This window comes from Canis aureus, chromosome 33 (genome assembly GCF_053574225.1).
Source record: "Canis aureus isolate CA01 chromosome 33, VMU_Caureus_v.1.0, whole genome shotgun sequence".
NCBI lineage: Eukaryota > Metazoa > Chordata > Mammalia > Carnivora > Canidae > Canis > Canis aureus.
The window spans coordinates 5,455,818-5,472,427 of record NC_135643.1 but is presented as its reverse complement, the minus strand read 5'-3'; the positions used below and the strand labels follow the sequence as shown (position 1 = coordinate 5,472,427).

Genomic DNA, 16,610 nt, shown 5'->3' with positions numbered 1-16,610 from the left:
GGGCAGACAACTAGTAAATGGAAGAAGTAGGATTTGAACCCAGCCACTATGTTCCGAATCCTTCCAGTACACTGACTATATGGAAATTTAGTTGAGGTTAAAGTTTCAAGAGGAGGCTAATTTTGAACAATTATTGTGCCAGTTATTCCCCAACTGGATGAGCTTGGACAAATTATTTAAGTTCTCTAGGTCTCTATTTCCCTATTAGGATGAACAGACTTTATAATCAATCTTCATTATTTGCAGATTCTGTATGTGCAAATTCACCTACTCATTAGTATTTATTTGTATCCTCAAAATCAATATTTGGCACCTTTGCAATCATTCATGGACATGTGCAGAATGGTGAAAAATGTGAGCTTTCCAATGTACACATTTCCTGTTAAAGTTGGATAAGGTGATGTTCTTATTTCAGTTCTCATACTATAAACAGGTGTCCTTTTCACAGTCTACTGGATGCCATGTTTTTTTCACATTTATGTGTTTTTTTTTTTGTTGGTGACTTTCCCTCCACGATAGCCCCCAAGCATGGTGCTCAAGTGCTGTTCTTGATGCATAAGAAGGCTTGATGTGCCTAATGGAGAAAACACATGAGTTATATAAACTTTATCACACATGAGTTATGCTTGAATGTTGGCCATGAGTTCAGCATTAATAAATGAACAACATATAATAGATAAGGTGTCTTTAAGCAGAAACACACATAAAGCAAAGCTATGTGTTCACTGGTTATGGAAAATAACTATGATCAGAGATTTGCAGGAACCTAACTCCATATTTCTTTAACCCGGAACATTATAGAACATTGGTTCTATATCCTCCAATACAGTGTTTATGGTGACTTTATAAAAGGTGACTATTATGAATAACAAAGAATTGACTCTATTTCTAAAGACTATTATACAGATTAAATAAGGTAATCTAATGTACTTGATACACAGAAACTCAGCAAATTGTAGATTTTTTTTCTCTTTCAAGATACTGTATCACTTCATTGTATTTTAAAGATCATTTAATGCAAGTCTTACTATGTTGTTCCCATATATCACTTCTAAAAGGTACCTTTAAAAATATATATTATAAGTGAATACATGAAATAGGTGAAGGATATTAAGAGGTACAAAATTCCAGTTATAAGTAAGTCATGGGGATGAAAAACATAGCAAAGGGAATTTGGTCAATAATAGTGTAATAACTTTATATGGTGACAGAAGGTAGCTATACTTACTGTGGTATAACATAATTATAGAATTGTCAAATCACTATGCTGAACACATGAAACTATTTTATTTTTTTTAAGATTTTATTTATTTATTCATGAGAGACAGAGACACAGGCAGAGGGAGAAGCAGGCTCTACGCAGGGAGCCCGATGTGGGACTTGATCCCAGGACTCCAAGATCACGCCCTGGGCCAAAGGCAGGTGCTAAACCACTGAGTCACCCAGGGATAACCACATGAAACTATTTTTTTTTTTTTCACATGAAACTATTTTATGTCTACTATACTTCAATAACAAATAAAAATTAAAACAAAAAATGCATGTTATAAACTATATCTCAAAGAAAGAATAGGACATATTTTTGGAATGTTAATGTTGGTGGATATATGGCAAAAACTGTTTCCTAGTAGGCCTACTATGAATCCTCATGTATCAATGAATACAGTTATGGAACAGGATCAAGTAATTACCATTTCAAAAACCAAACTCTAATTATCCTGATTCTTACAATCATAGGAGCAAAACATTGATTGATTTAGAAGCCTCTAAAAAATTAAGAGGCTTCTAAATACTCATACAATTCACAGAATCCTTTACTTGTTTTTTTTTTTTATTTTTTAAGTGATTAGGTCTTTTCAGTAGAATAACTACAACAAAAAAGAATAAAACACACTAAAAAACCTGTAAGAACTCATATATTTTGTGAAAATATTGAATTAGTAAGTCACTATTTTAACACATCCTTTATGTTACTCAGATACTATGAGAATGTGAATCTTGTTCACCTATTTTTAAGGCTTTCATAAAATTTCTTAATTTCTCTCAAGGAGCATAGTTTCTTCACATCCTTTTACCCCTTCTCAAAAGAATATGTCTATTCTCTGGGACAAAATACTTTAAGACTTCTAAGATTCCTTTCAAAATACAACATTTAAATGCCAATCCAGTGGGGTTTAGTTTGCTGATGACTAGTCAGTTCTTTCTTCCAAGAAAGTCATCCTTGGCAGGGTACAGGTGGCAAACTCCTGCTCAGCCCTTACTTCCTTCATGAAGTCTCTCCACAGCCAAGAGGAGCCTGCAGTCTTCTCCGGTCCCACTCCCTACAAACTGTGCTGTCTTGTGTTTCCCTGTTGAGTACCTTGTTTACTGCTCCAGCATTCCACACAGTGAACAGTGCTTAGTACAAAAGGATGTTGAATAAATATAGTCATATATGGAGGCACTTTGAGTCTAAAGGAGACAAGCAGGTATGAATTTAGTCCCAGCTCTGCTTCCCTGCCAAACTGTAGCATATTCAAGTTTCCTGAATATTTTGCCTTTGTATATTAAGCTGTCCTGATATAGCAAGGGTGCATGATTGACTGAGTGCATCTAAGTCCACGAATATATCTAGTTGTTTATTCATTTGTTTTTAGTTGTTGTTTTTATTAATATTCCAGCATGGCTAAAGTGAGGAAAAGCTGAAAGAATGGGAGTTTGCTTATTTGATTTCCCTCTATTTCTTCCAGGCCCCTTCCTAGGGAGTCCCAGGTTTTTTTCTCCTTCCACCATTCAGTGAGCAAAAAAGTTGAGTGGGAAAGCTCTCCATTAAGTATTTCATAAGCTCAGCTTTTTCTGTCTCTTCTCTATCGCATCTCTAGTGATTCTGTTATTCTGCTCTGTATGTGGGTGCCCTAAGGCTATTTTATTTCTAGGTCAATTTTTACTTAATAGTAAAAGGGGAAGGAATAGCTGGGCCCTACCTTACCGGGTACAATATCATTTCATAGGATGAAGGCAGAATAGATCAGCTTTATCATATTTGCTTCTACTGGGAAGAGTCTTCCAATCCTCACTAGTTGACTACTCTACCCGTTAAATCTAGTGAATTCTTCCTTGGATTTGACAAAGGCTGGGCTCAGCTGTGACTTTTTAATCAGCTCTCGTGGGATGTCCACTCTGGCCTTTTCTACTTCTTTCTGACCTTTTTTCCCCTCCCTGCCCCTTCTCCTTTCTTCCTGTCCTCTCTTCAGGTTTGTGCTCTTGCCCAACATCTGCCCTTGGCCCATGGGGCAATTTCCAGCCCTGGGTATTGTCTTTTTTTTTTTTTTTTTTAACAGCATGTCCCTCAGGGCAATAAACACACATTTGCATTTCTTTTTTTTTCACATTTGCATTTCAATAACAACTCCTGGCTATGTTTAGAAAGCACCACCCACAAATAATTAATATTTTAACACAAGAAACTCTTTGTTTCCCCTTTCTGAACAGTCTTCCCTCTGCATTCAGAAAGTGGAGGGAAGGAGGCTACATTTCTCACATATTGCTTGATAGGAGTACAAGTGAAGCTTGAAATAGCCCTGTGTGACTAATAGTGCTTTTCACACCTTGAATTTGTGATGACTGTTCTTCAACTTACTGTTGCCAACTGCTATCTCTCACCTTTCTCCTCAGGGACCACGTCATGTTCCATATAAGCCATCCAGTGCTTGACTTACAGAGGAAAACAATGCTGACTTCCTTACCTTGCTTCACAGCTTCTGTAGACAGTCTCTCTAAACCATCACGGGGAAGGATAATTGAAGATTCTCTACCTTCCTTCCATAGGTATACTTATTTCTTCCTTTTCCATCCTACCCTTAACTTCATCCTCACACCTCTAGATATATAACGGCAGATTGAAAGGGATAGAATCTTTATAAATATACCAGTGGCTTTTTACTTTTTTCAAGGAAATGAAATAAAAATTACTTAATTGTGTATAGCATTTGTAAATTCCAGAATATTCTCATTTGAAATTTACAATAGCCCTTTGGAGTAGGAAGGAGCATTAAATTATAGTATTATTACTATATATATTTTCCTAAAGAAGGAACTGAGGTTTAGAGAGGTAGATTAATTGATTGCCATTATGCCAAAAACCAAACAAATAAAAAGCACATATAACACATTATTCTGCATTTTCTACCTTCTTGTAGTTCAGGATCAAACTCATTCATTATTTCTTCATACAACTCACATTTCTTTAATTCCTACTGTGAGTGAGGCTTATTGGCTGTATGACTGGGATATGCTTATGTTAGATTGTGTGGGTTACAGTTGTTCTGCACATGACCGAATAAGCCTTTCTTTCCCCCCCTTTAATGCTTTGACTCTACTTCAGCACTACACAGTTGGTTTCCTCATGTTATACCATCTGTCCTTCCATAGTGGACCCATGAGAACTGGTTTTCTACAAGCATCATTTAGTTGGCTTCTTTGTAGTTGTTTACTATAACAATTACTTCTCAAGAATTAATGGATTCTTATTTGTTGAACTCAGATTTTCTTGCTTATACACTTTTCAAGATAATTCCTTCTATTCAGGTTGTCTTTTTGGGGAAAAAAAAAAAGTCATGTATAAATATATTCTATCCCAAGTTAAATGTATGCCATATTGGCATTTCATTTGCCAACCTTTTATTAGACATTAAAAATAGAATATCTGATATTAAGTATGTATTGATATTGATGTAGACCAAAGAAGAGAAGAGTAAACAAATATATCCTTGATGCAATACCTGAAATAATTTGGTTCTGGTGTAATGAGCAGTTCCATTCATTTAAAAATATATGGAGACAGATAATGAGGCAGATGCGATAATGCCATCCTGAAAGGTTTTCCTTTAATGAGCAATTAAAGTAATAAGATACTGGCAACAAGAAATTGACAAGAATGTTTTCTCACATTGTTAAGGTACTTATATAATAATATAGGAGTTATATATTATAAATTAAAAGCAAGGTAGAAGGTAAGATAATCTAGCATATCAATAAATCCATAGTTCAAGTACAAATTGTATACCCCTCTTATAGTATATGAAGCCAGTTTTTTTAAAAAAATTGTTGATTTATTTGAGAGAGAGAAAGAGTACAAGTGGGAAGGGCAAGAGGAGAGAGACTCTCAAGCAGACGCCACACTGAGTATGGAACCCGTCTTGGGGCTGAATCTCACACCCCTGAGATCATGATGTGAGCCAAAACCAAGAATTGGATGCTTAATCAACTGTGCCACCCAGGCACCCCTATCATGAGGCCATTTTTGAAGTAAAATGGTAGTATCTCTGTATTGGTCTCATCCAATGGTCAATTAAATTGATTAATAGCTTAGATAAAATATTGAATTAATATTTACTGAGAAGTTAATATCTTAACAACCCAATACGACACCTATTATTAGTATTCATTTTGCTAGTTGAGGAAACTATGTCTCCAAGGGGCTAAATTGCATTCCCTGGGTCATACAGCAAGTAGGTAGCAAGTAGGGACTATGTTAAGAATCCAGGCAGTCTGGCTTCAGAAACATTAACTCTTACAATGGACTCCTTCAAGTCCAAGTTCTGTGAAGTACATTTTGAAAAGAAATCCTGACAAAATCCAATGATGGTAGATGAAGCAAAAGCCTATTCTGATCATATTTTCCAAGCAAAATTTAGGATACATAGTTTGACAAATAGTATGGCACATAGGAGCCATTCAGTAATTACCTGGGGTGAATAGGGCAGGATGTTTGAAATCAAGGTTGTCTTGGAAAACCTTGGAAGATTCTGTATCTTATACATGCTCTTCAAAATGCTAACCATAGACCTTTTTTTTAATAATAAATTTATTTTTTATTGGTGTTCAATTTGCCAACATATAGGATAACACCCAGTGCTCATCCCGTCAAGTGCCCACCTCAGTGCCCGCCACCTAGTCACCCCCAACCCCCGCCCTCCTCCCCTTCCACCACCCTTAGTTCATTTCCCAGAGTTAGGAGTCTTCCATGTTCTGTCTCTCTTTCTGATATTTCCCACTTATTTTTCCTCCTTTCCCCTTTATTCCCTTTCACTATTATTTATATTCCCCAAATAGATGAGGCCATATAATGTTTGTCCTTCTCCGATTGACTTATTTCACTCAGCATAATACCCTCCAGTTCCATCCACATCGAAATAAATGGTGGGTATTTGTCGTTTCTAATGGCTGAGGAATATTCCATTGTATACATAGACCACATCTTCTTTATCCATTCATCTTTCGATGGACACCGAGGCTCCATCCACAGTTTGGCTATTGTGGACATTGTTGCTATAAACATTGGGGTGCAGGTGTCCCGGTGTTTCATTGCATCTGTATCTTTGGGGTAAATCCCCGACAGTGCAATTGCTGGGTCATAGGGCAGGTCTATTTTTAACTCTCTGAGGAACCTCCACACAGTTTTCCAGAGTGACTGCACCATTTCACATTCCCACCAATAGTGCAAGAGGCTAACCATAGACCTTACGCATAAGATGCATATTTGATATTCTTCCTCTAGAATGAGAGACTCTTTGATACTCTTTTTTTCAGGGTGGTATTGGTGTTCATATTGTCATTTACCTAGAACTGAATCATTTAATCTTTTATTGATTTGGTTGTAGTGTTTAATCTCTTGATAATATATCAATTGATGAGATGCTTGACTTACCTCGTAGAGCAAGAAGTCTAAAATGGTTTTTGTATTATTTATAATTAACTTCAGTCTAGACTTGATGCAGCATTATAGTATATTTTGCCTGTTCAATTGGGATAAGTTTGCTGGAAATTTTCTTAAATAAGTAAAATATTGTAGCCTGGTTGTTATTTATCAATCAAACATAAAATCAAAGTAACGTGAAGGGGAAAACAAATTCTTGGTTATTTATTTTTATTTATTTATTTATTTATTTATTTATTTATTTATTTATTTATTATTTACTTTTAAAAAAGATTTATTTATTTATTTGAGAGAGAAAGAGGGAGAGAGTGATGGGGAAAGGCAGAGGGAAAGGGAGAGAGAAAAATGGTAAGCAGACTTCATGCTGAGAGCAGAGCAGAACGTGGGTCTCAGTCTTATGACCCTGAGATTATGACCTGAACAGAAACCAAGAGTTGGATGCTTAAGTGACTGTGCGACTCAAATGCCCCAATTCTTGTTTGTTTGTTTATTTATTTATTAAAATATTTTTATTTATTTATTCATGAGAGACACACAGAGAGGCAGAGACAGAGAAGCAGGCTCCACACAGGGAGCCCGATGTGGGACTTGATCCTGGGACTCCAGGATCACACCCTGAGCCAAAGGCAGATGCTCAACCGCTGGGCTACCCAGGTTTCCCATTCTTGCTCTTTTAAATTGTTTTTTTAAAAATAAGAGAAACATTTCAGGAATAAACCTTTTCTGGTTCCGAATTCCAATAGAGGTTATAGCTTCCTAAGTCACTTCTTTTGAAAATTCAAATTACTCTGTCTCTATTTGAAATTTCAGGATGTTGTATAAGTTGCATCTTCACACAAAAGAGAAGAAATGGAGCTTGTATCTGGCCTGTCATCATTCTTGCAGACCCTCATCTTCTGATGTTATTGATCTTCAAAGGAATCTTTTTAAAGTAAATGTATAAATGAGTTCAGCTTACTTGGAACCCATCTTCAGTATCACCAGTGATACAGTAAGAGTGGTACCATGAAATAGAAAGTCTAAGTTCTGGGGCTCCTGGGTGGCTCAGTCAGTTAAACATCTGCCTTCAGCTCAGGTTATGATCCTAAGGTCTGGGATCAGGCCCCACATCAGGCATCCTGTTCAGTGGGGGGTCTGCTTTTCCCTCTCCCTCTACTTGTGCTCTCTGGCTCTCTCTCTGTCAAATAAATAAATAAAATCTAAAACAAACAAACAAAAAATAAAAAGATAAAGTCTAAATTCACTTAAGTTCTGGTGATTGTGAAATAATTTATCAGTAAAAACACCCAGACACCCAGTTATCTCATCAGGAGGGATGAGATAACTAGGGGAAAGAAGTGATGCATCACACTGTTTTATACAATTGGTTTTATATTTCTAGTGATAATTTATGTGTAGCATTTATAGTATGTACTTTTAAGATCATCACTGAGTAAGGGTGAGTACTATGCTTATGGAAACATGACAAATGGATATTATAAATAAAATTTCATTTTTTTTTCAGGCCATTCTCATTTTCAGGATTGACAAATATCATGCAGAGCCAGTTGTACCTTTAATTGTTATATTCACAATCTTTTCTTTAAAATGTCACCTAAATGTAGAGATCTGTGTTCCATCAAAAAATAGTAGTAAAAATAAGCATATGAGATATTCCTAGAAGCAATGGCAGGGTAGATAAGAGTGATCTGGGGCTCAGCTGCATGTGTTCAAATCCCAGTCCTGCTTCTTACAGCCATGTAACCCTCAGAAATTCACCACCTGATTGGTGTAGAGTGTATCAATAGGAGATTGGAATTGGCCTGGGTAGACAAAAAGCAAGAATTTATCGGTGCAAAGTTAGACCTGCTGCCATAAACAGGATTGAGCAAACTGGTCCTCCTTGTCAGATTGATCCCCTTGTGGAGACAGACTAATGTTACCCCTGAGTTCATCCAAACCCCTTTGTACTTACTCCATGCTCACTCACTAGGCCCTTTGCTGAGAGGAGTTTGGTTTCTCATGTGCTGGGAAGGAAATAGACTGGCCAGCCAACTTGGGTATTACAATGTTCCTGGCATTGAGATTTCTTGTTATAATTCTTCCTATGATTGTTGGGTGATAGAAGGTTCTTGTGAGTTTTACTTAGGAAGGCCATATAGTATTATGCAAAAGTTTTAAAATTTGAATATATGAAACAATCACTCAAGAAACTTGTTAAAAAAAAAAACAAACTAGATTCCTGCCCCTTTTGTCCCACAACACATACACATACACATACACATACACATACACATACACATACACACACACACACACACACACACAAAGAGATTTGGAAGATCTGGCCTGAAGTCAAGGAACCTATGTTGTTAATAGACACTCCAAGCAATTCTCTGATGCAGGTAGTATTTAGACCAGGCCCCACAGTGTGCTGGAATACTGGGGAATATAACTTTACAGTTAGATCAGAGTTTGACACAAGCTCTACCTCCTTTTAAACTCTTAGGAATTTGAGGCAAGTTTCTCAATGTTTCTGAACTTCAGTTCCTCAGTTTGTAAGAAGGGATATATTATAGGGAAAGTACCTAATATGGTCCTCATGTGGCAGTTACTATTACTTCATCAATGTGAGGCAAGCTCTTGGAACCTATTCCTGTCAAAGAGAAGCAAAACATTTATCAAAATGCTCCAGATGTGAATTCTCAGGACTAAACTGTAGAAGATAGTGACCTTACCAAGATGCTGCCGCCTTCAGAGGCCCTATCTTTTCTATGTACCTATTTAAACACCTAAGCCACAGTGAGTGCTAAATGGATATCAGAGAAGGAACTCGAGTTCCTTCTCTCATGCATGGACAGGTAGCATCCTTTCTGAGATCTTTTATTATGTATCCCTTTGTTTCAGAATTTCCAAAATGACGAAGTAAAGTTCCAAAGCACACAGCCATACCCCACACTTTTTTTCTTTTTGTTTAGGGCAAACAGCCCCCAGATTAAAATAAAAAAAAATATGTCTCGATTCTTCAATCTTATCTATGCAGCTAAAAAAGTAAACCCCAGCCTGGTGATGCTTTTATTTACATTCTAGAGTTTTTCAGCTGGAAACGACCGGTATAATCATCTGGCTCTTGTCTGATGTTAAAGATGAAGAAACTGAGGCCTGGAGATACTCAGAGCCAGGTCTGGAGTCCTGCTTCTTGTCCCTTCTGTTACTGCACTTTTTTTTAATGGTCCTCTAGATAGATGTGTCACAGCTACTCAGAGTGCTTTGTGCTGCGAGTGTGGGTCAGGAGTGGCAGGTTGCACATCAGCTGGGTTCTGTTCATTGTAAGGAGGTGGCTGTGTGAGTGACTTTAGACAGCTTTGCTGTGTTTTCCAGATGAGAATCTGACAAAGTCCAGGCACTTTGGATACCACTGCGTGCTGACAAATGGCTTGACAAATGGGAAATGTAAAAAAGGGTGCTGGTGGGTGGGAGAGGAGGCTAATTCTCCCCTTAGGAATATTTAAGACAACAGCAACAGGCTACAAAATGATTCCTGAGTATGTGACTTTTTAAAAGCCCTATTTGATTGAACTGGAATGCCTCTTTTTGTCATGGGTTGTTTTGTATTTCATTTGATGTGCATTGTCAACTACCAGGGAATTGTTCCTTTTTATTATGAAGGCTAAGTTAGAAATTCATTTTAGTGTTAAATGGTGTATTGGACAAGTTCATGATGAGAATAAAAGGAAGTATACTTTGTCCATGACTTATAGTATTATAATTCTTTTCTCTGCAAGATAATGGGATCCGAGAGTTATATGCATCAGTGTTTGGACTTAACTTTGGTTTGTGTGTACTGAGAAGAATCAAAATTCAGCTTGATACCCTGGAAATTAACTTTTCACTCCAAACTTTTAATAGGAATGTTTTATGTGCCTCTGGGTAAGTCCATTTGACCTTCACAACACACTTTTGCCTGCTCCATTAACAGATTCTGATTTTGAGACTACTTTTTTAATATCCTGTTTGACCCAAATACTTTCTAGACAATGCAGAATGAATTATGTGTGATGTGCAACATTGGCAAATGGTACCATGTATTATTTCAGAGCCTTGATGATGAAAGAACAATAATAAAATAGTAGTTGGGGGAAAAAAGAAATGAGAAGGAAGGAAGGCTGGAAGAAAGGATAAGAAGGCAGAGAGGAAGTAAAAGGAAGGAAAGATTGAAGGAAGAAGGGATAAAAGAGAAATATAGAAAAAAAATACAAACTTCAAAGAGAAACTAATTATATGGCTGTGTTAAGGGCTAAAGGGAAGTAGTGGTTTCAGTGACAAGTGAGGGCTTGGGTAGGTAGAGAGAAGATCATGTGAGAGGTAACAGCTCTATTCCTGCTCATCTCTCTCTCTCTATCTTTCTGAGAAGCATCACTAGATGCTACCAGATATGTCTCCCTTATTGACATATTTTATTGAAGACCTGTCTACTATGTGACTATTCACTTGTGTTTACTTCCCTACTCCTGGTAGAAGCATCAGGGGACTCAAGAGTGACTACGTTCAATTGCCTTAATTCAGTCCCTTGACATCATTCAGATAATGTATTCTAGCAGAGAAAAGTAGGATTTGCAATGTAACATGTCAGACTAAAAGCATATGTCTTCCATATGTCTACAATGTGATCTTGCACAGGTTATAAAGCCTCTGACTCAGTTTTGTCATCTGCTGAATAGGGATACTAATTGGCTCGTTGAGTGGGGTGCTGGAGGAGACTTGAACCAACTCATAAGAGCCCAAAGTGCCCATCTCTTCTAGTTCCATAGTCAGAGATGTTACATTAGTAAGTTTGGATTGAAATATTAGTAATGAAAATATTTACACTAAAGAAATTGCCAAAGACTACAGATCAAGGCCTCTTTTCTTTCCAGAGCCTATTGTTAAACATTTATTGGTACATCTCTGCTTGTGGTAAGATGAGATAATAAATAGGTTCTTATCATTTGTAGGGATGCAATATTAATTTTCTTTCATCTGAGCCATCTCTAAAGAATATATGTATCTAAATACTTTTGATGTCAACGCCTCTAGGTAAAACAGAATGACCATATATTGTTACTTGAAAACTCAATTTCATATTATTATCTCCATGCTTAGTGTTTGTTTTTTTTATATGACTCTATGTTCTTCTCTTTGCCTCTCTCTCTTTCAAGACAGCTCAGAAAAGAGTTTTAAAAATTTACCTATTTTCTCTAATTCTCCGTACATGATGCATAATACAATGTTCTGTGGAGATCATAATAATATTGAATTTTAGTATGCTTTTCAATGTGAACATACATGGTTCAGCATCATCTTTAGTGGATTTTGATGAGCTCCAAGTTTAACATGCTAAGTTATAAAGGGTTTAACACATATAAAAGCAAGGAAAAAGGTTTCCTGAGAGAGATGACCTTTGTGCTGATCTGTGAAATATGGTCTGATCTCCCTGGAAGGATGCAAGAATAAAGGGGAAGATAGATGAATCAGAGAAATCTTAATTGTAGGAGGAAGGGCAGAAACCCGGGATGTAGCTGGAGAGATTTGCCTTGGTAAGGAGTTTAAAATACACTTGGAAGGTCAGGCTGAGGCTACATCTTAAAAGGCAGACAGAGGAGTTTGTACTTCATTGACTATTCAAGGGAGGAGCACTGGAGTAAAAACAATTGGAACTACATCTTAGGAAGACTGACTAGGTAGTGTCAAAGATGAAATGGGGAAGGGAGAGACTAGAGAGTGTGTACAGTACGAGAGTATTGTATCAGTCTCCCCTAGTCTCAGTTGACTTGTCTGCCCAATGTGAACAAGAGTGTTCTCCTCTAGGAGTTATTGTGATGATGTGATGAAGCAGATGCAGCCATGCTTGTAAATGAAGGACATACACCTGGCACAGGAGAGCTATCTAGAGGACCCTCCCGCTCCTACCAAATCCATCTTCCTACGGTTGACTTTTTACTTCCCCAAATAATGGCATACTTCAGACATAACTGGGAGCTGATAACACACAACTAGATGGAAAAGATGCCAGTAATCTGTAAAGAAACAGATGGAAACTGTTTTCCTTTAAAACACTTAAGGGCAAGAGAAAGATGTGTGGGAGGCACACCCGCTATAGAAATACTGTTCTAGTATGTAGGCTCTGATTCTCAACATTCACATAATTAGCACATCTTGACAGGGTGAAAGCGGCCACCCAGCCTCTCTCTTTGAAGGGGCAGAGGTCAATGACAGCTGCTGCTTGGGCCTTTGGGGGGATATTCTGCTTGAGACCAGCTGGGGGAAATAGATCCCCAGGAAGAGTGGTCACTCAATGATGAGAGCTCCGTTCCTTTTTCTTGTAAACAGTGAACACCCTGGAAGGACCATCTGCACTGTTCCAATACATTCTGCACCTGGGTTTTTGTTTTCTTTGCTGAAGAACAGCGGCCTGGTATGCATCAGGAGTTCCCATCTGTCTCACAGATAGTCATGGAGCTCTCGACTGTGTGCATTTTATCTGAGAATGAGTGATTCAGTTCATTCCCACTCCAAACAAAAGCCCCAAATTGCAATATTATGAATGTTTCAGGGGCAGAGTTCTATTGCAATGTAAAATTAAAAAATTATATGCCTACACATGATGTAGAAATGATACACTTCTTGCCTGGTCATTTAATTAAAGTCGCATACTTTTTCAGACTTCAACTGCAGATTTTTTTGGCAAACTGCTGTGCCTGCAAAAACACTGTTCCTCTGAAAATTCCAAAACACTTTACATTTGTCACTTGGTGAGAAATATTGAAACTTGTATTTTATGAGTTAAAAAAGCAGGAAACCAAGGAGTAAAATACTTGTCAACATCCTTTTTGAGAGCCAGAAAAACAGAAGGGCAGATAATTTATGAATCCATAAGCACCCCAATTCTGATTCAGCCTACTAAATTCTTTACAGTGTCTTTTTGCAGGTTGGTTTTGTTGCATACAGGAGATATGTCTTTCTCAAAAGGCAGGAGCATTCTTCTCAAAAGGCAGGAGCATTTCTCAAAAGGAGGTGCACTTTTGCCCTTTCCTCAAGGAAGGGAGACTCAAAGAGATTTCCCGCCATACCTAGAAATTCTGCCTACTAGTTTATTATGGCGAAAATGTGTCTGCCTTGGTCATTGGAAGTAGCTGGTATCTCTATCTAAAGTTGTCTTAACAGACAACAGTAATTTTTGACAAACTTTGTCAGCAGCGGGCAAATTCTCTAGATAGCGATGCTGCTGATTCCTGTGCCCTCTTCTGAGTCCTAACAGCATTGGCAGTGTGATGTGGAAATCTAATTGAGCACTCCTAGTGGAGACACAGTGACTCCCAAGTGCCTTTCCACAGTGAAGAAGGCATCACTGAAAAACTGTTCAAAACAGATTGTGACGTTTACTGCCCAGTCTGCTTAAATGAGCAAACTAATTCCATGAAGACACGATGATAGAAAGCCTCTGTATGTTTTTCATAGAATTTTGTTTGGTCTGTCTCTGTCCAGGCATCTTTACACTGAAAGTGGAGGATATTATGTACCTTACAGAATTGTGGTGACAGTGAAATGGAATAACCCTTGAAAGTTACCTGGTGCATACTAGTTCCTCAATAAATATTTGTTCAAAGATTGACTGAATCAGTCAACCACCAGAAGATAAGTAGATAGTTTCCTTGAAATGCCATGAGTCAAACATTGCCTTGCCCAAAGAAGGGGAAATTTAAAAATTATCTTATAAGAAAGTAAAGTGGACAAAATTGTTCTATCAAGTATGTATATAAAGTACTCTTCCAAAACTTTCTGATAAAAGGTGACCCACTGTCTGGAAATACTATGAGAAAAGAGTGGATTATCACTGTAGGCACTGGATTCAGGTCTATTATAAATGCATGATAAGTCAAATTATATATTCTTCCCTTTGAGCAATGATTAGGTGTTTCAAGGACTCTGTAGTTGTAGGTGATGAGAAACAAAGTATAAACTGCTCAGTGTTCTTTAGATGTTTAAAAATAAAAACTTGGATAATAATGTAAACCTATGTCTGAATATTTTGAATAATCAATCAAACTTGGCTAATAATGTAAATCTACATCTGAATATTTTGAATAATCAGTAAGTCCATTCCTTGTTTAAGATTGATTCCAGGATTCATAAGATAGGAAGCTTTCATCCTATCATGAAAAAAGCTACATAAGTAGAGAGAGTAGGTTATATAATGACCATATATAGTCTTTTAATAAAAATTTTTCAAACTCTATCAGTCATGGTCAGATACTTACATTTCACCAACAAAATTCACTAAAAAAACAAACTTCTGTACAGTATAGTCCAGTTATCTGAGCTATACAACTTAATTCATTTTGTAGATGACACAATTAAGGTATAGCTTTTGATGTATTTCAAAAGAAAGACTCCTAAAACATTTCCTGATTGAGTCAAATTAGACATGTTTTTGGTTTGTTCCTTTGATAATAATGTTATTTTTGTTTGCCTGTGCCTCTTATGATCATTTTCACTACATTTCCCTTTTCAACATACCTGTAAGGTGGACTCATTATGAAGATGAAGACTCTGGGATTCTGAGAGGTTGTTTGTTCTGACTCACACGGCTATTATTACTTGGCAAAATCAGGATTAGTGCCCAGGTCACCTGACTGGGAGTTCAATGCTCACTCACTCCCCAAGGCTGTAGCTCTCTCTGCTATTTTAAGAAACCAAATTTGGATATGAATTAAGTGAGTTTTAGCTTTGAAGAGGGGCATTGCTCAAATCCTATGTCAATGCAACTGTAGAAAGAGTAGAGGAACTGGTATTAAGTAGGTTGGGGCAAGAAAAGAAAAAGGAAAAGAAAGATATCTGGAGTAAGATGAAGAGGAAAGACAGAAAGATAGATGAGAAAATGGGTGGAAGAGGAAGAAGAGAGAGACACACAAGTGCTTTCAGATTACTTCCATGGAATCTGCTGCCTTCCATACTCCCAGCTCCTACGCTATCTTTAGTGGCTTCTGCCATGTTTTACATAGAATACTGTACCTCTCTCATTGAGGTACTTACCACACTATGTTATATTGATTAACTATTTCCTTGCTATTTGGTAAGGCCCACAGAGATGGGAGATGTCTTTCACACCATTGAGTTGGGTATGTAATACGCACTTACTAGATATATTTTTTAAATATTTTATTTATTTATTCATGAGACACACACACACACACACACACAGAGAGAGAGAGAGAGAGAGAGAGAGAGGCAGAGACATAGGCAGAGGCAGAGGGAGAAGCAGGCTCCATGCAGGGTGCCTGATGTGGGACTCGATCCCGGGTCTCCAGGATCATGACCTAGGCTGAAGGCGGCACTAAACAGCTGAGCCACCCAGGCTGCCCTTACTAGATATATTTTGAATGCATTACTAATTAGGGAATAGGATCATACCTTGGGCTATTTGGATGCCACTAAATTTTGCTCACATCTATTCTATAGGCAAAAGATCTTGAAGCTAGGATGCTTGCTTGAAAGTGGATCAGAAATCTTTAAGGATTTGCCATTTAGACTGCTTAAATATTTGATATTATTAAAAAATGTAATGTATATTGAACATTTTAGATGAATTGAGACGACAAGTTCCTCTTTGTTGTCTTAAGGTTTTTTTTTAAATGAATGATCACTGATTCTACTCTCTCTCTTTATGGTAAGTTTTCAAATTACATAATTGGCCATGATTCACATTACACCCATATTAGATGGTGAGTTTATCTCATAATACTGAATCTGTTTGGCAGTGGAAAGTTTATTTCTTTTTCTTCACAAATTTGATTAGGAAGCCCATTTCATTCTTCTATGATAATAATGGCTCTAATGTTTTTGATTTGTGCCCAAGGTCATTTATACCTCAAGAGCCTTTACGCATCTTTTCTAT

General features: G+C 37.2%; 1 protein-coding gene across 1 annotated transcript in view; it reads right to left on the bottom strand.

Moving 5' to 3' along the window:
• Positions 1-421: 421 nt before the first annotated feature.
• The window catches only part of CFAP299 (cilia and flagella associated protein 299), a 625,333-nt gene continuing 609,144 nt past the window's right edge, over positions 422-16,610 (bottom strand). Inside the window, exon 9 of the mRNA XM_077882647.1 lies at positions 422-574. Within this exon, the coding sequence (XP_077738773.1) occupies positions 536-574 (39 nt within the window). The 3' untranslated portion in view covers positions 422-535. The remainder of the gene's footprint in view (positions 575-16,610) is intronic.